This window comes from Trichechus manatus, unplaced genomic scaffold (assembly GCF_000243295.1).
Source record: "Trichechus manatus latirostris isolate Lorelei unplaced genomic scaffold, TriManLat1.0 scaffold00020, whole genome shotgun sequence".
Lineage (NCBI taxonomy): Eukaryota > Metazoa > Chordata > Mammalia > Sirenia > Trichechidae > Trichechus > Trichechus manatus.
The window spans coordinates 4,015,752-4,035,130 of NW_004443956.1; the positions used below are offsets into that span (position 1 = coordinate 4,015,752).

The 19,379-nt window shown below is 40.7% G+C and overlaps 1 protein-coding gene across 1 annotated transcript in view; it reads right to left on the reverse strand.

The window, feature by feature from the left end:
• GXYLT2 (glucoside xylosyltransferase 2) overlaps nucleotides 1-19,379 on the reverse strand; it is a 112,065-nt gene that overhangs the window by 21,007 nt on the left and 71,679 nt on the right. Inside the window, exon 4 of the mRNA XM_004372702.2 lies at nucleotides 1,886-2,137. Coding sequence (XP_004372759.1) covers nucleotides 1,886-2,137 — 252 coding nt within the window. The remainder of the gene's footprint in view (nucleotides 1-1,885; nucleotides 2,138-19,379) is intronic.

Sequence of the window (19,379 nt, forward strand, 5' to 3'; positions counted from 1 at the left end):
GTTGTTTGATTTCTTGACTGCTGCTTCCATGGGCGTTGATTGTGGATCCAAGTTAAATGAAATCCTTGACAACTTCGATGTTTTATCAGTTTATCATGATGTTGCTTATTGGTCCAGTTGTGAGGATTTTTGTTTTCTTTACGTTGAGGTGTAATCCGTACTGAAGGCTGTGGTCTTTGATCCTCATCAGTAAGTACTTCAAGTCCTCTTCACTTTCAGCAAGCAAGGCTGGTCATCAGCATACTGCAGGTTGTTAATGAGCCTTCCTCCAATCCTGACACCCCATTCTTCTTCATAGAGTTGAGCTTCTCGGATTATTTGCTCAGCATACAGATTGAATAGGTATGGTGAAAGGATACGACCCTGATGCACACTTTTCCTGACTATCAACCATGCAGTATCCCCTTGTTCTGTTCGAACGACTGCCTCTTGATCTATGTATAGGTTTCTCATAAGCACAATGAAGTGTTCTAGAATTCCCATTCTTTGCAATGTTATCCATAATTTATTATGATCCACACAGTCAAATTCCTTTGTATAGTCAATAAAACACAGGTAAACATCTTTCTGGTATTCTCTGCTTTCAGCCAGGATCCATCTGACATCAGCAATGATATCCCTGCTTCCATGCCCTGTTCTGAATCCAGCTTGAATTTCTGGCAGTTCCCTGTTGATATACTGCTGCAGCCACTTTTGAATGATCTTCAGCAAAATTTTACTTGCATGTGACATTAATGATATTGTTTGATAATTTCTGCATTCAGTTGGATCAGCTTTCTTGGGAATAGGCATAAATATGGATCTCTTCCAGTCAGTTGGCCAGGTAGCTATCTTCCAAATTTCATGGCATAGATGAGTGCACGCTTCCAGCGCTGCATCTGTTTGTTGAAACATCTCAACCGGTATTCCATCAATTCCTGGAGCCTTGTTTTTTGCCAATGCCTTCAGTGAAGTTTGGACTTCTTCCTTCAGTACCATCGGTTCCTGATCATATGCTACCTCCTGAAATGGCTGAACATCGACCAATTCTTTTTGGTATAGTGACTGTCTGTAATCCTTCCATCTTCTTTTGATGATTCCTGCGTCGTTTAATATTTTCCCGTAGAATCCTTCAGTATTGTAACCTGAGGCTTGAATTTTTTTTCAGTTCTTTCAGCTTGAGAACATTTTAATTGTGTTGCTTGGAGATCTTATTTATCACCACTTACGTTGTTGTTGCTGTCTTGTGCTGTCTGAGTAGGTCCCAACTTATGCTGACCCCATATGTTACACAGTAGAACTGCTCCATAGGGTTTTCTTGGCTATAATCTTTACAAAAGCAGATTTCCAGACCTTTCTTTTATGGTGATGCTGAGTGGGTTTCAACTGTCAACCTTTCAGTTACCGCCAAGGGCAAACTGCGTCATGTAGATTTACCTAACTCTTCTTAATAGGGGATAACTTTTTTTTGACTCATTCTCCACTGATATTTTTAGGTTCTTTCCAGTTCTCTGCTAGGATAAAAGATAAGGCAATGAACACCCTTATGCAAATATCTCTGTGAACTTATATAAATATATCTCCATAGGATAATTCCTAGAAATTTTCCATGGTTTTTGAAGCCTTGGATAAGCACAGAGTTCAAAAATTATGGAATTCAGAAATGCAACGTGATATTTCTGAATGGTAATCCAGCTGAATCGTGAAATTCAGAGCCACCTGGGCCTTTCCTAAACAATGACATATTCTATAACTTTCTAAATACTTTTCTCTCCCTTCGGTACTCTCATCCTCACCTACAGGCCACACATTTCCAAAATCAGCATATTAACACTCTCTAGCAATGTCACTGTTGAAAAGATATAGCCCAGACTTATAAACAAGGAATTTTAAAGTATTTCCTTACCTTGAACTGGGTACTTCTGATGCGTGTTAAATTCATTAACATGACTCCTGAATTAACTCCCGCAGCACCATAGAAAGGGTGACGAGCAAAGCGACTGTACCAGCCAATCTTGGGGATTTCATGCTCAGGGGCCATGGCTGCAAGCTGGGTGGAGTTAAAGTGCCTCAGAAGCTTCCAAATATCGTCGACAGGTCTCAGAAACAGAACGTCAGTGTCCACGTAGAGAAGTGAGTCCACATCCTTTAAAATCACCTTTGTGGGTATGGGGAGGAGAGGGGGAGAAAAACAATACAAAAACAGGTCAGAAACAATGAAGTGGTCTGATATGTAAACAATGCCACCAATTTTCATTGATTAATGTTGGGTTCTAGAAAGAGTACCACCCTTTTTAGCTCCCTTCCTTCCTCTCCTTGGATTTGAGGGATAAGTGTCAATCAAGGGGCAGAGACTTTAAAGGAAGATAAATCTTGATCTAGATTGGTTCAATTCCAGGACCCTGGGCTGTATTTAATAACGGTAGAGTTTTTAAACGAATGAAAAAAAGAATCTGCAAATTACTGAGGCTTTCTTGTGTTCTTCCTTCCTCCAGTAAGATCAATTCATTTGTCTTTCTCTCTTAAAACTAGCTTTTCCTTGGAACTGCCAGGTCTGGCATGAGAAAACTTGAAAGTTGACAATCTCTAGACCAACTCATGCAAGGCTTTGGGGTGAATACTCTCTGGATTCATTTCATCTAGTGTTGATAGACATGGTTCTGCATCTTTTTGAAATGATACTTTCAGCTAAGATTTGGACTTGGGAATAGGCAAAGCAGGTCTTTGGCCAGCTTTGTTGGTATATCAGGCATTAGCAAACTTTTTTTTAAAAAAGGCAAGACAATGAATATTTTACTCTCTGTTGCAAACTATTCAAAACTGCTGTTAAAGCATGAAAATAGCCATCAACAATATGTGAATGAATGAGTGTGGCTGTGTTCCAATAAAACTTGATTTAGGGACACTAAAGTCTTCTTCATTTGATTTTTCCAACAATTTTTTTTTATTGTACTTTAGATGAAGGTTTACAGAACAAACTAACTTCTCATTAAATAGTACAAATATTGTTTTGTGACATTGGTTAACAACCCCACGACATGTCAACACTCTCCCTTCTCGACCATGGCTTCCCCATTACCAGCTTTCCTGTCCGCTCCTGCCTTCTCGTCCTTATCCCTGGGCTGGTGTGCCCCTTTAGTCTCGTTTTGTTTTATGGGCCTGTCTAATCTTTGGCAGAAGGGTGAACCTCAAGAGTGATATCATTACTGAGCTAAAAAGGTTGTCCGGGGGCCATACTCTCGGGGTTTCTTGAGTCTCTGTGAATTTTTCCAACAATTTTAAATGTAAAAACCATTCTCAGCTCGTGCGTCATAGTTTGCCAACCTCTGTTGCAGATCATTCAAGCCAGCCACCTTAGGTGAACGAATTCTGCAGTGCTAACCACTCAGCTTTACCAGAGTTTTGCCCTGGGTTTTGAGACTTCAAAACCTTAGCTAGTAATAATATGTTATTTGCCTTGTCTTGCCATTGTTCCCTAAATTTAAGGGTGGCTTAACCAAAGAAACATTAGAATCTTCCTAGATCCCTGGGCTATCATCAGCCCAACACCATAACAACACTCCGTTGGGACCCTCAATATTTAAAATTGATGAATAGGGGAATTTCAAGGAGATTTCAGACTTGAGTAATTTCAAAGCCTACATGATTAGTCACAAGATTTATCCTCCTTTCCTTACCTATTAAAGGATTGGATTTTACAAACTAATAAAGTGAAATAAAAAATAGTGACCATCTACCATCATCACCATTTCATAAAAGAAGATTATCTTGACACCTATTTTAACTACTTCAAGATCCTAATGTCAGAATTAGGGTGCATTCTTTAAATTGAGTACACTAACCTTTTTTAAAAAAAAAAAACAAAAACAAACCCACCATATTGTCCTTTTTTTTTTTATGGGAAGGTAAAAACTTTGTCACAGATTAGCACTAGTCTGCTGAGTATTTTTTTTAAAACCACAACTCCAGATTCCTGCAGAGAAAGGGCAAAATCTGTATGAAAGCCTTAATAAATACATGTTATGCTACAAATCATGTATTCTATGTAAGTACTAGTTAAGACATCCTAGATGCCCAAGACCATCACAAGGACTCAACGTCTTGCCAATCTTATTTTACTGGGAAGGAAAACTGAAGCACAGCCAAGTGTTCTGTCCAAGTCAGTGTGTCACAAAATGTTAGCGATTGCTAGATTCTGGCAAATAAAGTTATAGCAAGATGAAGCCACTCTCTAGAATGTGTTTAAGGGAACAGGAGACTTCATGGTGTTCCAACAAAAAGTGAATTTTAGAATTACAGAATGAGAGAGGAAGAGATAGTTTTCCAACCCATGTGAAAAAGTACGAATTTCTCTTTAGAGCTGAGGATCTCATAAGGCCTGAATAAAAGCATATAATATTAATGTTTTAATTACATAAGGATTATGCAAAAACGTATTGAGCAAATTCAAGCTCACTTGTTTGATGAGTTTAATATTTTTCTTCGTCTAAAGACATGGATTTCTTCAACTGAACAAATGTGATGACCACTCCTCATTAAAACAAACAAACAAAAAATAGTTGAAGAAGGTCCAGAAAAGGAAAAGGAAAAAGATCTGGAGGGTGGAGGAAGTCCCCCGTGAAGCTATACTGAAGATAGTATCGTTAATCAGCAAAGAAAAAGCCAAATGAGCTGTATCAGAAATTCATAAAATCAGAACAATCTTAAATACAGTAAGTTTTTTATTTAACCAATATCCTATTATTTGACATGCAGATTGCTCCCACTTTTTTACCATTATGAACAACACTACAATGGATATCTTTTCAGGAAAATTTCTGAACACATAATACAGCATTTCATTTTTTTAAAATTTATTAAACATTTACATGGTGTAAAAATGAAAATATATTAAAGCAAATTTATTGGTAAGTTTTTCTTCCTTTTCCCTCAGTTCCCAGGTCCCCTACTTAGAGGTAATCAGTGTTATTTGATTCCTCTGCATTGTGCCAGAGATATTTTATGCATGTAAGAATAAATAGCTATCCATACAGTTTCCCCTTTGTATGCTACAAATGGTATCACAGTCTTCACAATGTCATCAGCCTGCTTTTTTTAAAAAACAAAACAATACACATAAGAGATCTTTCCATATCAGTACACAAAGTGGTTTTATTATTTTTTATGCCTGTATAGTAGTCCACTGTGTGGATTTACTGTAATTTATCTAGTCTAATACAGAGCATTTAAGTTGTTTTCAAGCTTTTGTTATTACAAACAATGCTGCAATCAAAACCTTCATCTTGAGTCATTTCAAACACAGACGAGTTTATCTGTGGGGTAAGAATATGTGCATTTGTAATTTTGATAGATATTGCCAAACTACCTCCATAAAAGTGGACCAATTTATGCTTCTACCCACCACGTAAGGAATGTGTCTTTCCCCTCATCTTCACCAACCAAGTCTGATCAAACTTTTGGATCTCTGCCAATAAGGGGGCATCCCTCAGGTCATAGCCAAACAGCTGATTTTAGTTAAAAATCACTTGCTAGTCTTACCGTAAGGAGCCCTGGTAGTATAATGGTTAAGCACTTGGCTGCTAACTGAAAGGTTGGCAGTTTGAACCCACCAAGCGCCCTGTGGGAGAAAAAACGTGCAGGACTGTTTCCATAAAGATTACGGCATAAGAAATCCTATGGGGTAGTTCTACTCTGTCACATGGGGTTGCTATGAGTTGGAATCGACTTGACAGCACCCAGTGACAACAGTCTTACCCTGGTGGGTTGGCCTGGAATTCAGCACTGTGGCGGGAGGTGGCGCAAAGTTAGCAGACAAGTGGCAAGCATTAGAAGGACCCTTGAATAACAGCTCTGGTTCCTAACAGATGGCAACCACACAAGCCCCAGATCCAAATCAGCACAGATGGGAGACTGTCTAAACAGCCCTTCCCCAGAACTCTCCACTGATAAGGCTCCATCCTGGAGCCATGCTTTCTGGTGAGTTGGCTGCTGCTTTTGGAAAACATACAAATCTTCAGTTAAGGAGCTAGTTCAGTCTAATCTAGAGGTTGCAAACTGTTGGTCAAATCCAGTGTACAGATGGGTTTTGCTTAGCATCAAACCAAAACCAAGCCCGTCGCCACCAAGTTGATTCTGACTCATAGTGACCCTATAAGACATAGTAGAACTGTCCCATAGGGTTTCCAAGGAGTAGCTGGTGGATTTGAACTACTGACCTTTTGGTTAGTAGCCGAAAGCTTAAGCACTGTGCCACCAGGGCTCCTTGTTGGTATACATAGCTTATTTTTTTAAATAATATTTTATTGTGTTTTTGGTGAAAATTTACACAGCAAGTTAGGTTCCTCTTCGACAATTTCCACACAAATTGATCAATGACATTAGTTACATTTTTCACATTGGGTCAACATTCTCATTAATTGTGTTCTGGTTGTTCCATTTCCAGTACTCTAGCTTCTCTGTCCCCTTATCTTATCATCTTCACAGTATATTTTTTAGTTGCCAATATTTTCTTAAAAGCTGGATATTTTACAAAAGTATCTGAATATCTGGCTTAAAAAAAAAAAATCTACAACTCAGGCAAGAGCAGCCTACATCCTTCAAGGGAACACTCTGTTGGCGCTTGGTCATTGGCACTCCCAGTATTCTCAGCTCATTCACAGAATTAACATTTATGGAGCGGCTATTATGTGCCAGGTGTGCCCACCAGTCACCAGAACAGAAGTGTCTGCCCTCATGAGGCAGAAGGAGTCAGATAATAAACAGGAAAATAAGAGATTGCACCTGACCTCTCTCATTCCTTGTGTTACCTGTCTGACTCCTGAAGGGATTGAAATTTGCAGCTGTGGAAGCTTGGCTCCCTTCTTTCTCTCCTCCACATCCACCCTCTTTGGAATAAAAGGAAATCCAGGGTGATCCTAGGAAAGGATATATTGCTGGTGGGTTTCTGGGGCAATGGTCATAATCTAGTTCTTGACAATGATGGTGGTTACACAGGTATTAGCTTGCATGTAAAGTTTTCAAGTGCTCTTTTTAGTTAAGTTTATCACATTGGAAAAAAAAAGTACGCCAACACGGCGCTATAGACAGAAGCACCATGCTGTTCCTCTGCAGCAAAGACCCAAAAAGTTAAGTAAAAGAGATAAAAATATAAATCCTGGAACCCTAAGTACCAAATGAAGGGATAAAGAACTCAATCAAGCACCAGATGGAATAAGAAACTGACAGAGAACAGAGAACCAGGAGAGCTATGGAGTAGAGGTCCCCTACCAGCTAATGTGGCCAGATTCACCATCTTGGGCTACAGCCGCCAAAGAACCCAGATGGGGAGTACAGGAAGGCAACTTCACAGGGCTCCCAAAAGGAGACAGAACCCCTGATAACCAAGGATACATGTTCTCCCACCCTACACCCTTCTTCCCTGTATGAGACCTCCGCTGCTTGCCAACGGACCAGGTCACTTGGCTGGAGAGATACCAGCTCACTGTGGCCTGGATTCATCACCTAGAGCTACAGCTGCCAAAGAACTTCAGACAAGGAGTATGGAAAGGCAACTTCATGGAGCTCATGGCAGGAGACAGAGCACCCAGCCCTTCACTGCCTCTGCCCCTTCCTGATGGGCTGTGCTGTGGCACCCGGCAAGAGAGAGATCAGCTCACTGTCACCCCAATTCCGCCTCGCCCACAACGGCCAGCACACCCACCACCATGGTTTTTTGTTGTTGTTGTTGTTTTTATTTGTTTGATTGTTGATTTCTTCTCTCTCTTTCATTTCTTCCGCCCACCTAGCCCTGTACACCATCCATGCTGCTTCTTGACAGGCCAAGCCACATCACTCAGCTAGAAAGCCACTGCACATGGCCTCGCCGGGTCTGCCCCACCCTCACTGACCGAATCCTACTGTGCTGCCATTTTATTTACCTTTTTCTTTTTATTATTTTTTACTTCATTTTTTGCCTTTTCTTTCTTTTTTTGCTTTCGTTTCTCTCTCCTTTCTCTTCTTTCACCCATGCACTTAGCTCTGTATATCACATCCTCTCCTTTCCCTCCTGCTTAACTGCACCATCTGCCAAGTGCGATGCCCCTGGGTGGTACTGATGTGGTCCTCCAGGTCCTGCCCTACACTGCCTCCCAGCCCCGCCCCATCACCCCCAGTTCATGGCAAACTACCCATCTCCGCCCCTCCACCCACTGGACCCACCCTGCTCCACCACAGTTGAATGACTAGCCCTACTTAAATGGACAAGGTGGTGAGAAGTATCCTGCCCATAGTCAAGCAAGCAACAAAACACACCCAGCCCACCTGCCCAGACATAACCAAATAAAACAAAAAAGCAGGACAAAACAATCAAATTTACAATCAATAAACAAAGAAAATAATTCCTGAATGTCCTGGAGACAGCAAACAATATCAAAACATATTGAAAAAACAGGAGAGGATGGCTCCAGGAAGCGACCAAAATAAAACACCAGATGACCTTCTGCTAGAAGAAAAAGCACTGGAACTACCTGACAGGGAATTCAGAGCTCTAATATTCAGGCTTCTCCAACTGATAAAGGAAAATGCAGACAAAAACAAGGAAAAAATAGACAAAATCATGGAAAAGATAGACAAAACAATAGAGGAAATCAGCAAAATTATACAGAAACAAAATGTCATAATAAACAAACAACTAGAAATCATACAAAACAGCAATTAGAAATCCAAAAGATAAACAACAAGATTTCAGAAATGGACAGTGCAATAGAAGGTTTTAGAAGCAAATTTGAAACAATGGAAGACAGGATCAATGAAATTGAAGACAAATACTTGGATACCACTTTGTTTGAGGAAAAATCAGAGAAAAGAACAAAGAAAAATGAAGAAACCCTGAGAACAATGTGGAATGCAATCAAAAGTAGAAATGTGTGTGTGATCGGAGTTCCAGAAGAGATGGAGAAAAACAGAAAACACAGAGAGGATCATTGAAGATTTGCTGACATTAAAACTTCCCTAATATAATGAAAGATGAAAAGCTGACTATCCAAGAAGCTCAACAAACCCCACAGAGAACAGACCCCAAAAGAAAAACAAGACATATCAGAATCATACTCACTAAATCCAAAGACAAAGAAAAAATCCTGAGAGTAGCTCAAGAAAAATGAAAAGTCACATACAAAGGGGAAACAATAAGACTAAGCTCTGGTTACTCAGCAAAAACCATGCATGCAAGAAGGAAATGGGATGACATATATAAAACCCTGAAAGAAGAAAACTGCCAACCAAGAATAATATATCTTGCAAAACTCTCACTCAAATATGATGGCAAAATTAGGATATTTCCAGATAAACAGAAATTAAGGGAATACGTAAAAACCAAACTGAACTTACAAAATTATTAAAGGGAGTCCTTCGATTAGAGAACCAACAACATCAGACAACAACCTGAATCTAGCACATAAAACAGCATCAGCCAGATACCAACCTAGACAATGAATTCTCAAGCATAAAACAAAACTAAAAGACTTACAACAGGGAACCAGAGATGTCGATCTGTAAATGACAACAATGCCAGAACAATAAAAGAAGGAATGAATGTGTCAGTATAGAACATTCAAATGGAGAGGAAGTCAGCACCACAAAAAAAAAGCACTACAAAATGACAGCAATAAACTTATACCTATCAAAAATCACACTGAATGCAGATGGCTTGGACGCATCCATGGGGAGACAGAGAGTGATAGAATGGATGGAAGAGCAGGACCCATCAACATGATGTCTACAAGAAACACACCTTTGAAACAAAGACATGAATTAAGAATTAAGGGACGGAGAAAAATATATCAAGCAAATGGCTACCAAAAAAGAGCAGGAGTGGCAATATTAATCTCAGATAAAATAGACTTTGAAACAAAATCCACCATAGGAGACAAAGAAGGGCATTATATAATGCTTAAAGGGATAGGCTACCATGAAGACACAACCATAATAAATATCTACGTACCCAATGATAGGGCTCCAAAATACATCAAACAAACTCTAACAGCACTGAAAAGAGAAACTGTTAATTCCACAATAATAGTAGGAGACTTCAACACACTACTCTTGGTAAAGGAGAGAACATCTAGACAAAAACTCAACAGAGATACAGAGGATCTAAAGGCCACAATCAACCAACTTGACCTCATGGACATATGTAGAAAACTCCACTCAACAGCAGCAAAGTACACATTCTTTTCCAACACACACTGAATGTTCTCCATGATAGACCACATTTTAAGCCACAGGGCAACTCTCAACAAAATCCAAAACACTGAGATACTGCAAAGCATCTTCTCTGATCGCAACATCATCAAAGCGGAAATTAATAATAGGAACAGCAAGGAAAAAAAATTAAATACATGGAAACTGAATAACACCCTGCTTAAAAATCACTGGGTAATAGAAGAAATCAAAGACGGAATAAAAAAATTCCTAGAATCAAATGAGAGTGAAAACACATCATATCAAAACCTTTGGGACACAGCAAAGGCAGTGCTCAGAGGTCAATTTATGGAAACAGATGCACACATCAAAAAAGAAGAAAGGGACAAAATCAAAACATTAGCTACGCAACTCAAACAAGTGGAAAGAGAATGGCAGAGGAAGCCCACAGCAACCAGAAGAAAGGAAATAATGAGGATCAGAGCAGAAATGAGTGAAATGGAGAATAGAAAAACAATAGAATCAACAAGACCAGGGGTTAGTTCTTTGGAAGGATCAACAAAATCGGCAAACTATTGGCCAAATTGACAAAAGAAAAACAGGAGAGAATGCAAATAAAAATGAAGTGGGGGACATTACAATGGACCCAACTGAAATGAAGAGGATCATAACAGAGTACTGTGAAAAACGATATGCCAACAAATACGAAAACTTAGAGGAAATGGACACAAACTGAAGTTGAAAATTTGAACAGACCCATAACAAAAGAACAGATTGAAAAGGTAATAAAAACACTCCCAACAACAAAAAAAAGCCCTGGCCCAGATGGCTTCACTGGAGAATTCTACAAAACATTCAGAGGACAGCTTACACCAGTACTACTCAAACTATTTCAGAATATAGAAAAGGAAGGGATACTTCCAAATTCATTCTATGAAGCCACCATAGCCCTGATACCAAAGCCAGGCAAGGACACCACAAAAAAAAAGAAAATTACAGACAAATATCTCTCATGAACACAGATGCAGAGCTTTTCAAAAAAATTGTAGCCAACAGAATTCAACATAACATCAAAAAAATAATACACCATGACCAAGTGGGATTCATACCAGGTATGCAAGGATGGTTCAACATTAGAAAATCAATCAGCGTAATTCACCACATAAATAAAATAAAAGAATCACATGATCATCTCAATCGATGCAGAAAAAGTATTTGATAAAGTCCAACACCCATTCCTGATAAAAAGTCTCAATAAAATAGGTATACAAGGGAAATTGCTCAACATAATGAAGGGCATCTATACAAAACCAACAGCCAACCTCCTTCTTAATGGAGACAGGCTGAAATCATTCCCCTTGAGAACAGGAACAAGACAAGGATGCCCTTTATCATCTCTATTTAACATTGTTCTAGAAGTCCAGGCTAGAGCAATTATGCAGGAAAAAGAAATAAAGGGCATCCAAATTGGTACGGAAGAGGTAAGACTGTCCCTATTTGCGGATGATGTGAGGCTGTACATAGAGAACCCAAAAGACTCCATGAGAAAACTACTGGAATTAATAGAGAGACTCAGCAGAGTATCAGGAAGGCAATACCATTTATAACAGCCCCTAAAAAAAAATACTTAGGGATAAATCTAACCAGGGATAAAAAAGATCTATACAAAGAAAACTACAAAACTCTACTGCATTAAACCAAAAAAGACCTATATAAATGGAAAAACATACCATGCTCATGGATAGGTAGACTCAACATTGTGAAAATGACAATTCTACCCAAAGCAATCTACAAATACAATGCAATCCCGATCCAAATACCAACAGCATTCTTTAGTGAGCTAGAAAAACTAATCATTAACTTTTTATGGGAAGGAAAGGGGCCCCAGATAAGTAAAGCACTGTCATGGATTGAATTGTGTCCTCCAAAAATATGTGTCAACTTGGTTAGGCCATAATTCCCAGTATCGTACAGTCGTCCTACATTTTGTGATTGTAATTTTACATTAAAGAAGATTAGGGTGGGACTGTAACACCCATACTCAGGTCACATCACTCATCCAATGTAAAGGGAGTTTCCCTGGAGCATGGCCTCTACCACCTGTTATCTTACAACAGATAACAGGAAAGGGAAGTAAGCAGAGAGTTGGGGACCTCATACCACTAAGAAAGCAGTGCCGGGAGCAGAGCATGTCCTTTGGACCCAGGGTTCCTGTGCAGAGAAGCTCCTAGTCCAGGGGAAGACTGATGACAAGGACCTTCCTCCAGAGCTGACAGAGACAGAAAGCCTTCCCCTGGAGATGACACCCTGAATTTGTACTTCTAACCTACTAGACTGTGAGAAAATAAATTTCTCTTTGTTAAAGTCATTCTATTGTGGTATTTCTGTTATAGCAGCACTAGATGACTAAGACAAGCACTACTGAAGAAGGAGAATAAAGTAGGACGCCCACTCCCTGACCTCAGAACCTACTATACAGATATGGTAGTCAAAACAGCCTGGTACTGATACAACAACAGACACATTGACCAAAGGAACAGAATTCAGAACCCAGATGTATATCCATCCATCTACAGTCACCCAGTCTTTGACAAAGGCCCGAAGTCCATCAAATGGGAAAAAGACAGTCTTTTTAACAAACGGTGCTGGCAAAACTGAATGTCCATCTGCAAAAAAATGAAACAGGACCCATACTTCACACCATACACAAAAATGAATTCACAATGGATCAAAGACCTAAACATAAAAACAAAAACTATAAAGGTCATAGAATGAAAAATAGGTTCAATGCTAGAGGCCCTAATACACGGCATTAACAGGATATAAACCACAACTAACAATACACAAACACCAGAAGATAAGCTAGATAACTGGGATCCTCTAAAAATTAAACACACTCATCAAAAGACTTCACCAAAGGAGTAAAAAGAGAACCTACAGACTGGGAAAAAAGACTTTGGCTATGACAAATCCGACAAAGTCCTAATGTCTAAAATCTGCAGGAAAATCCAACACCTCTGCAACAAAAAGATAAATAATTCAATTGAAAAATGGGCAAAGGATATGAATAGACACTTCACCAAAGAAGACATTCAAGCAGGTAACAGATACATGAGGAAATGCTCGTGATCACTAGCCATTAAAGAAATGCAAATCAAAACTACACGGAGATACCATCTTATCCCGGCATTACTGGCACAAATCAAAAAAACAAAAAAATAACAAATGGTAGAGAGGTTGCAGGGAGATTGGAACTCTTATGCACTGCTGGTGGGAATGCAAAATGGTACAACCATTTTGGAAAACGATATGGCACTTCCTTAAAAAGCTAGAAATAGAAATACCATTTGATCCAGCAATCCCACTTTTAGGAATATATCCCAGAGAAACAAGAGTTGTCACATGAATAGACATATGCACACCCATGTTCTCTGTAGCATTGTTTGCAATACCAAAAAGATGGAAACAACCTAGGGGCCCATCAACAGACGAATGGATAAACAAACTATGGTAGATACACACAATGGAATGCTATGCAACGATAAAGAACAATGATGAGTCTGCAAAGCATCTCACAACATGGATGAATCTGGAGGGCATTATGCTGAGTGAAATAATCACAAAAGGACAAATATTGTACAAGGCCACTACTATAAAAACTCATGAAAAGGTTTACACAAAACAAGAAACAATCTTTGATGGTTAGGAGGGAGGGGAGGAGTGGGAGGGAAAAACACTAAATACACAATAGATAAGTAGAAACTGGTGAAGGGTAAGACAGTACACAATACTGGGGAAGCCAGCACAACTTGTCCAAGGCAAGATCACGTAAGCTCCATAGACACATCCAAACTCCCTGAGGGACCAAATTACTGGGCTGAGGGCTGTGGGGACCAAGGTCTGCGGGGAACATCTAGCTCATTTGGCATAACACAGTTTATAAAGAAAATGTTCTACATTCTACTTTGGTGAGTAGTGTCTGAAGTCTTAAAACTCTGTGAGCAGCCATCTGAGATACTCCAATGGTCTAACCCCGTCTGGAGCAAGGGAGAAAGAAGAAAACCAAAGACAAAAGGAAAGATTAGTCCAAAGGACTGATGGACCACAACTACCACAGCCTCCACCAGACTAAGTTCAGCACACCTAGATGGTGCCCGGCTATCACTGTGGACTTGTCTGACAGGGATCACAATAGAGGGCCCCGGACAGAGCTGGAGAAAAATTCTAACTCACCAAAGATAAAAAAAATAAAAAAAGACCAGACTTACTGGCCTGACAGAGACTGGAGAAAACCAGAGAGTATGGACCCCGACACCCTTTTAGTTCAGTACTGAAGTCACTCCTGAGGTTCACCCTTCAGCCAAAGATTAGACAGGCCCATAAAACAGAATGATACTAAATGTGCACACCAGCCCAGGGGCAAGGACGAGAAGGCAGGAGGGGACAGGAAAGTTGGTAATGGGAAATCCAAGGTCGAGAAGGGGAGAGTGTTGGCATGGAGTGGGGTTGGCAACCAATGTCACAAAACAAGAAAAAAAAATACAAACTAATCCTAAAGGTACATCTCAGAGACATAGCAGAAGCACAGTGTTTAAGAATCTTGAGTCTGGCATTCCTGAGTTCAGATCCTGGCAACAACACCCACTAGCCCTGTGACTTGGGACAAGTTGCTCAGTCTTTCCAGGTCTCAGTTTCCCCATTTGTAAAAAGCGGAAAGCAAAACCACCCCCGCCACCAGCCCCACCCTGGGCTGTTATAATGATTAAGCGAAATAAAGCACACATGGTACTCAGTACTGTGGCTGATACCTAGTAACCAAAAACCCGTTGCCGTCAAGTCAATTCCAACTCATAGCGACCCTACAAGGACAGAGAACTGCCCCATAGAGTTTCCAAGGAGTGGCTGGTGGATTTGAACTGCCAATCTTAATCACTGCACCACCAGGGCTCTGGTACCTAGCAAGTGTTCAATGAATGGCAGTTATTGTTGTAAGTGGTCTCTGTGTTTTCCCATTAAAAACGTCAAGTGTAATTAGTTACCATTCGCATCAGTGCCTGCAGCACTTCAAAACATGTGTCGACAATTAAAAAAAGATGACTTTTTATAGTCAGAGTCAAGCAGCTAAAAAATGAAGTTTTTGACCTTTTCTAATACCATAACCCACTTATTACCTTAACTGAAAACAAGAACATAAGGCATTTTTACTCTTTATCTGAAAAAAATAAAATTAAAAAAAAAAGACAAAAAAAATCACATTGCCTCTGTGGAGGCTAATTCTGCAGCCATTATTGTTGGTATTAATTTGAAGAGGATCCTTGTTGGCCCTGTTACGATGGGAAGAGGAAAATTTACCAAAAGGATATAAAATTAGCCATTATAATTCCTTTATGGAAATTAGTCAGCACTAGAAATGAGGCCTTTGTTTTCTTAGAGTGGGGTGGGGGGGAAGGCAGCACACAATAGCTATTTGTACATGATGTTGTAATGGGTCTTCCTGTCCCCGCCCCTTTCAGTATCCCAACCTGGGCAGCTGCCTTGATGAACCTGTTCAGCCCTCTCCGCCACGTGTAGGCTGAAGCCTGGTCACAGGCAGGATGATTATCACAGGCTCACCGCACCTGCAAGTTCGTTTTCCTCAAATCTGTTCTGACTTTGACGGTACAACTTGGTGGCTAAAAGTTTTGGATTTGAAATACGGCTACCTGTGTTCAAATTCCATTTCCACCACTTACTGTGGGATCTTGGGCAAGCTGCTTAAGCCTACAAAGCCTCAGTTTTCTCATCTTATAAACGAGATTGAGAACCCACTTTATAGTGCTGCTGGGATTATTAAATGAGATCATGTGTGTGAAGCCCCTGGCCCCTCATCCCAGTCTCATAAGGGCCAGGTTCCTTGACTCAGCCCAGGTAATTAGTAACTGGCCTTAGTAGCATTAGTATTAGCAGCAGCAGTAATAGCAGCAGTGGCAGCAGCAGCAGCAGTAGTAATAACAGCAGTAGCAGTATCAGCAGCAGCAGTAGTAATAACAGCAGTAGCAGTATCAGCAGCAGCAGCAGTAGTAATAGCAGAAGCAGTAGTAACAGTAGCAGCATCAGCACTAGTAGTAGCAGCAATAGTAGTAGGAGTAATAGCAAGAGCAGCAGCAGCAACAGTGGTAGTATCAGCAAGAGCAGCAGCAGCAATAGAAGTAGTAGTAGTAGTAGCAGCAGTAGCAGCAGCAGCAGCAGCAGCAGCAGCAGCAGTAACAGCAGTAGTAATAAAAAGAATGAGACATAGTCCCTGTTCTCAAGGAGTTTCTTAAGGAAGACAGGAGGCAAAGCAAATTGTGGTGCACGTGATGATAGGCATGGCACAGGAGCACAAAGCAAAACACGTAAACCAGTCTGATGTGAAACCAGGGAAGGCTTCCCAGAAGAAGTGGCATCCTAAGCTAAGAGACAAGTCAGTCAAGTGCAGGAAAAGGGTGTTGAAGGTAACTGAAACAGCATGTGAAAAAGCCCAGAGGCCACAAGAGAGCATGCCACATGGTACGGTTGTAAGTTGTGTGGTTGGGCTGTTTGGTGGGAGAGCGCGGAGTAGTGAGAGATTAAGCTGGTGAGGTGGGCAAGGGTCTGATCAGGAGCTATGCTGACAAATCTGGGCTTGATCCCAAGAGCAATGGGGAGACGTTAAATGACTTCCCACACCCCCACATCCAATTCTCAGCAAGTCCAATAGGCTCTACCTCCAAATACATCGGAGTCTGTCCATTTCTCTTTCTCTACTGCCTCGCCCTGAGCCCAAGGTGCCATTACAGCTCCCTGGCATTCTGAAAAGATCTATTCCCTCTCTCCCTGCATCCACACTCGTCCAACTCCGATCCATCCCCCACAGAGCAGCCAGATGGATTTTTACATTTCCAGTGTGATGTCTTCTTTGACCCGTGGGTATTTAATTAAGCATGTTGCTTACTTTCCAAATATTTGGGATTTTCCAGATACTTTTTGTTATCCATTTCTAATTCCCTTGTAGTTAGAGAACATGCGCTGTATGATTTCAATCACTTAACATCTATTGAGATTTGTTTTACGGCCCAGAATCCCTGGGTGGCATAAACAGTTAAGCACTCACTGCTAACCGAAAGGTTGGAGGTTTGATTCCACCCAGCGGCTCCTTGGAAGAATGACCTGGAGATCTATTTCTGAAAAATCAGCCATTGAAAACCCTATGGAGCACAGTTCTCTTCTGATGCACATGGTTTTGGTTTTATGGCCCAGCATATGGTCTATCTTGGTCAATGTTCCCTGTACATTACCCATTGCCATCAAGTCAATTCCGATTCATAGTGACCCTATAGGACAGAGTAGAACTGCCCCACAGGGTTTCCAAGGAGCACGTGATGGATTCGAACTGCCGACATTTTGGTTAGCAGCTGTAGCTCTTAACCACCACATCACCAGGGTTTCCTTAGAAAAGAATATTTATTCTGCCTTTGTTGGATGGAGTATTCTCTAAATTCTACAGCTGTCAATTAAGTCCCTTAGCTGATGGTGTCTTCTGTATCCTTACTGATTTTCTGTAAGAGAGTGTTGAAGCTTCCGACTATGATTGTGGATTTGCCAATGGCTATCCTCAGCTTTGTCTGTTTTCGCTTCATGGCTTTGGAAGTTCTGTTGTTCTGTGTACATTCATTTAGGGCTATTATGTCTTCCTGATGTATTGACCCTTATATCATTATGAAATGATCAGAGGGCTTGAAAAAAATAGAAACCTACATTAGGTCACGTCGTTTTTATCCTTAAACCCCTTCCAGACTTTTCCCTGCCCTTTAAATAGAGTTCGACACCGTACCCTGGTCTGTAAAAGGCTTGGAAGGGGGTACAAACTCGTCCACCTCTCCAGCCTCGCCTTCTGCAGTGGCCTTCTTTCACCTTCTAGAACACGCCAAGGTTTTTCTGGCTTGACAGCCTTAAACTGTTTTTTTTTTTTTTTTTAAGGTTTCAAGTTCAATCATCACACTTTCTCCAAATACAAAAAAGCAGCAGTTACAATTCAACTCAACACAGAAGCTTGTGTGCAAAGTGACGGAGAACTGAGACAGCGTATAAAAAGTTGGGCTAAAGATGACTTCGCGGTTTGTTTCCTGTGTGTTTAGTTTTGTTCTAAGAGCATGGCCCTTCTTCAGTCATCTGAACTCAACAAAGAAATGACTGTCCTGGTGAGATACCAACAGCAAACCCACAGTACAAACTGACACATTCTAAAAATTAAAAAAAAAAAAAAGACAGCATGATTAGCCAAAAAATCCGCTATTGCTTCCTCCCTCTGCATTCTGCTTTTTAAACTTGTGGGTACTTTTGTTTGTTTTTAAGTTATTTATTTTGCATCTTGAAAAGCAGACAATAAAACAGATCCTGGGAGAATTCACAACAAACCGAATGAGGGTCTGGGAGGCTGAGGGGCTGGAGCAGGGTTGGGACGACTGGATAGGAAGGGGCCCTCTCCTCAGTCACTCTAGCCTCACTGTATGATGAAAGAGGGATTCTGTAGTTAAAAACGAAGAAAGGAAGAAAGGAGGAAGAGGAGGTGGGAGGTGGAGGGGGTGGGGAGCAAACGGAATATAAAAGCTCATTGTTGCTTGTTTGCATCCAGAGAGAAATGCCTGGCCCTGTGTAGGGGGGAAAGTCCCTGCGTAGTGCATATGGTTAATGTGATCAGCTGCTAATAGAAAGAATGGAGTTCGGGTCCACCCAGAAGTACCTTGGAAGAAAGGCCTGGCAATCTATGTCCTAAAACTCAGCCATTGAAAACCCTGTGGAGCACAGTTCTACTCTGACACACATTTACGGCTGTTATGTCTTCCTGATGTATTGACCTTTGTATCATTATGAAATGATCAGAGGGCTTGAAAAAAATAGAAACCTACATTAGGTCAGATCGTTTTTATCCTTAAACCCCTTCCAGACTTTTCACTGCCCTTTAAATAGAGTTCGACACCGTACCCTGGTCTGTAAAAGGCTTCGAAGGAGGTACATACTTGGTCCACCTCTCCAGCCTCGTCTTCTGCAGTGGCCTTTTTTCACCTTCTAGAACACGCCAAGGTTTTTCTGGCTTGACAGCCTTAAACTTCTTTTTTTTTTTAAGACTTCAAGTTCAATCATCACACTTTCTCCAAATACAAAAAAGCAGCAGTTACAATTCAACTCAACACAGAAGCTTGTGTGCAAAGTGACGGAGAACT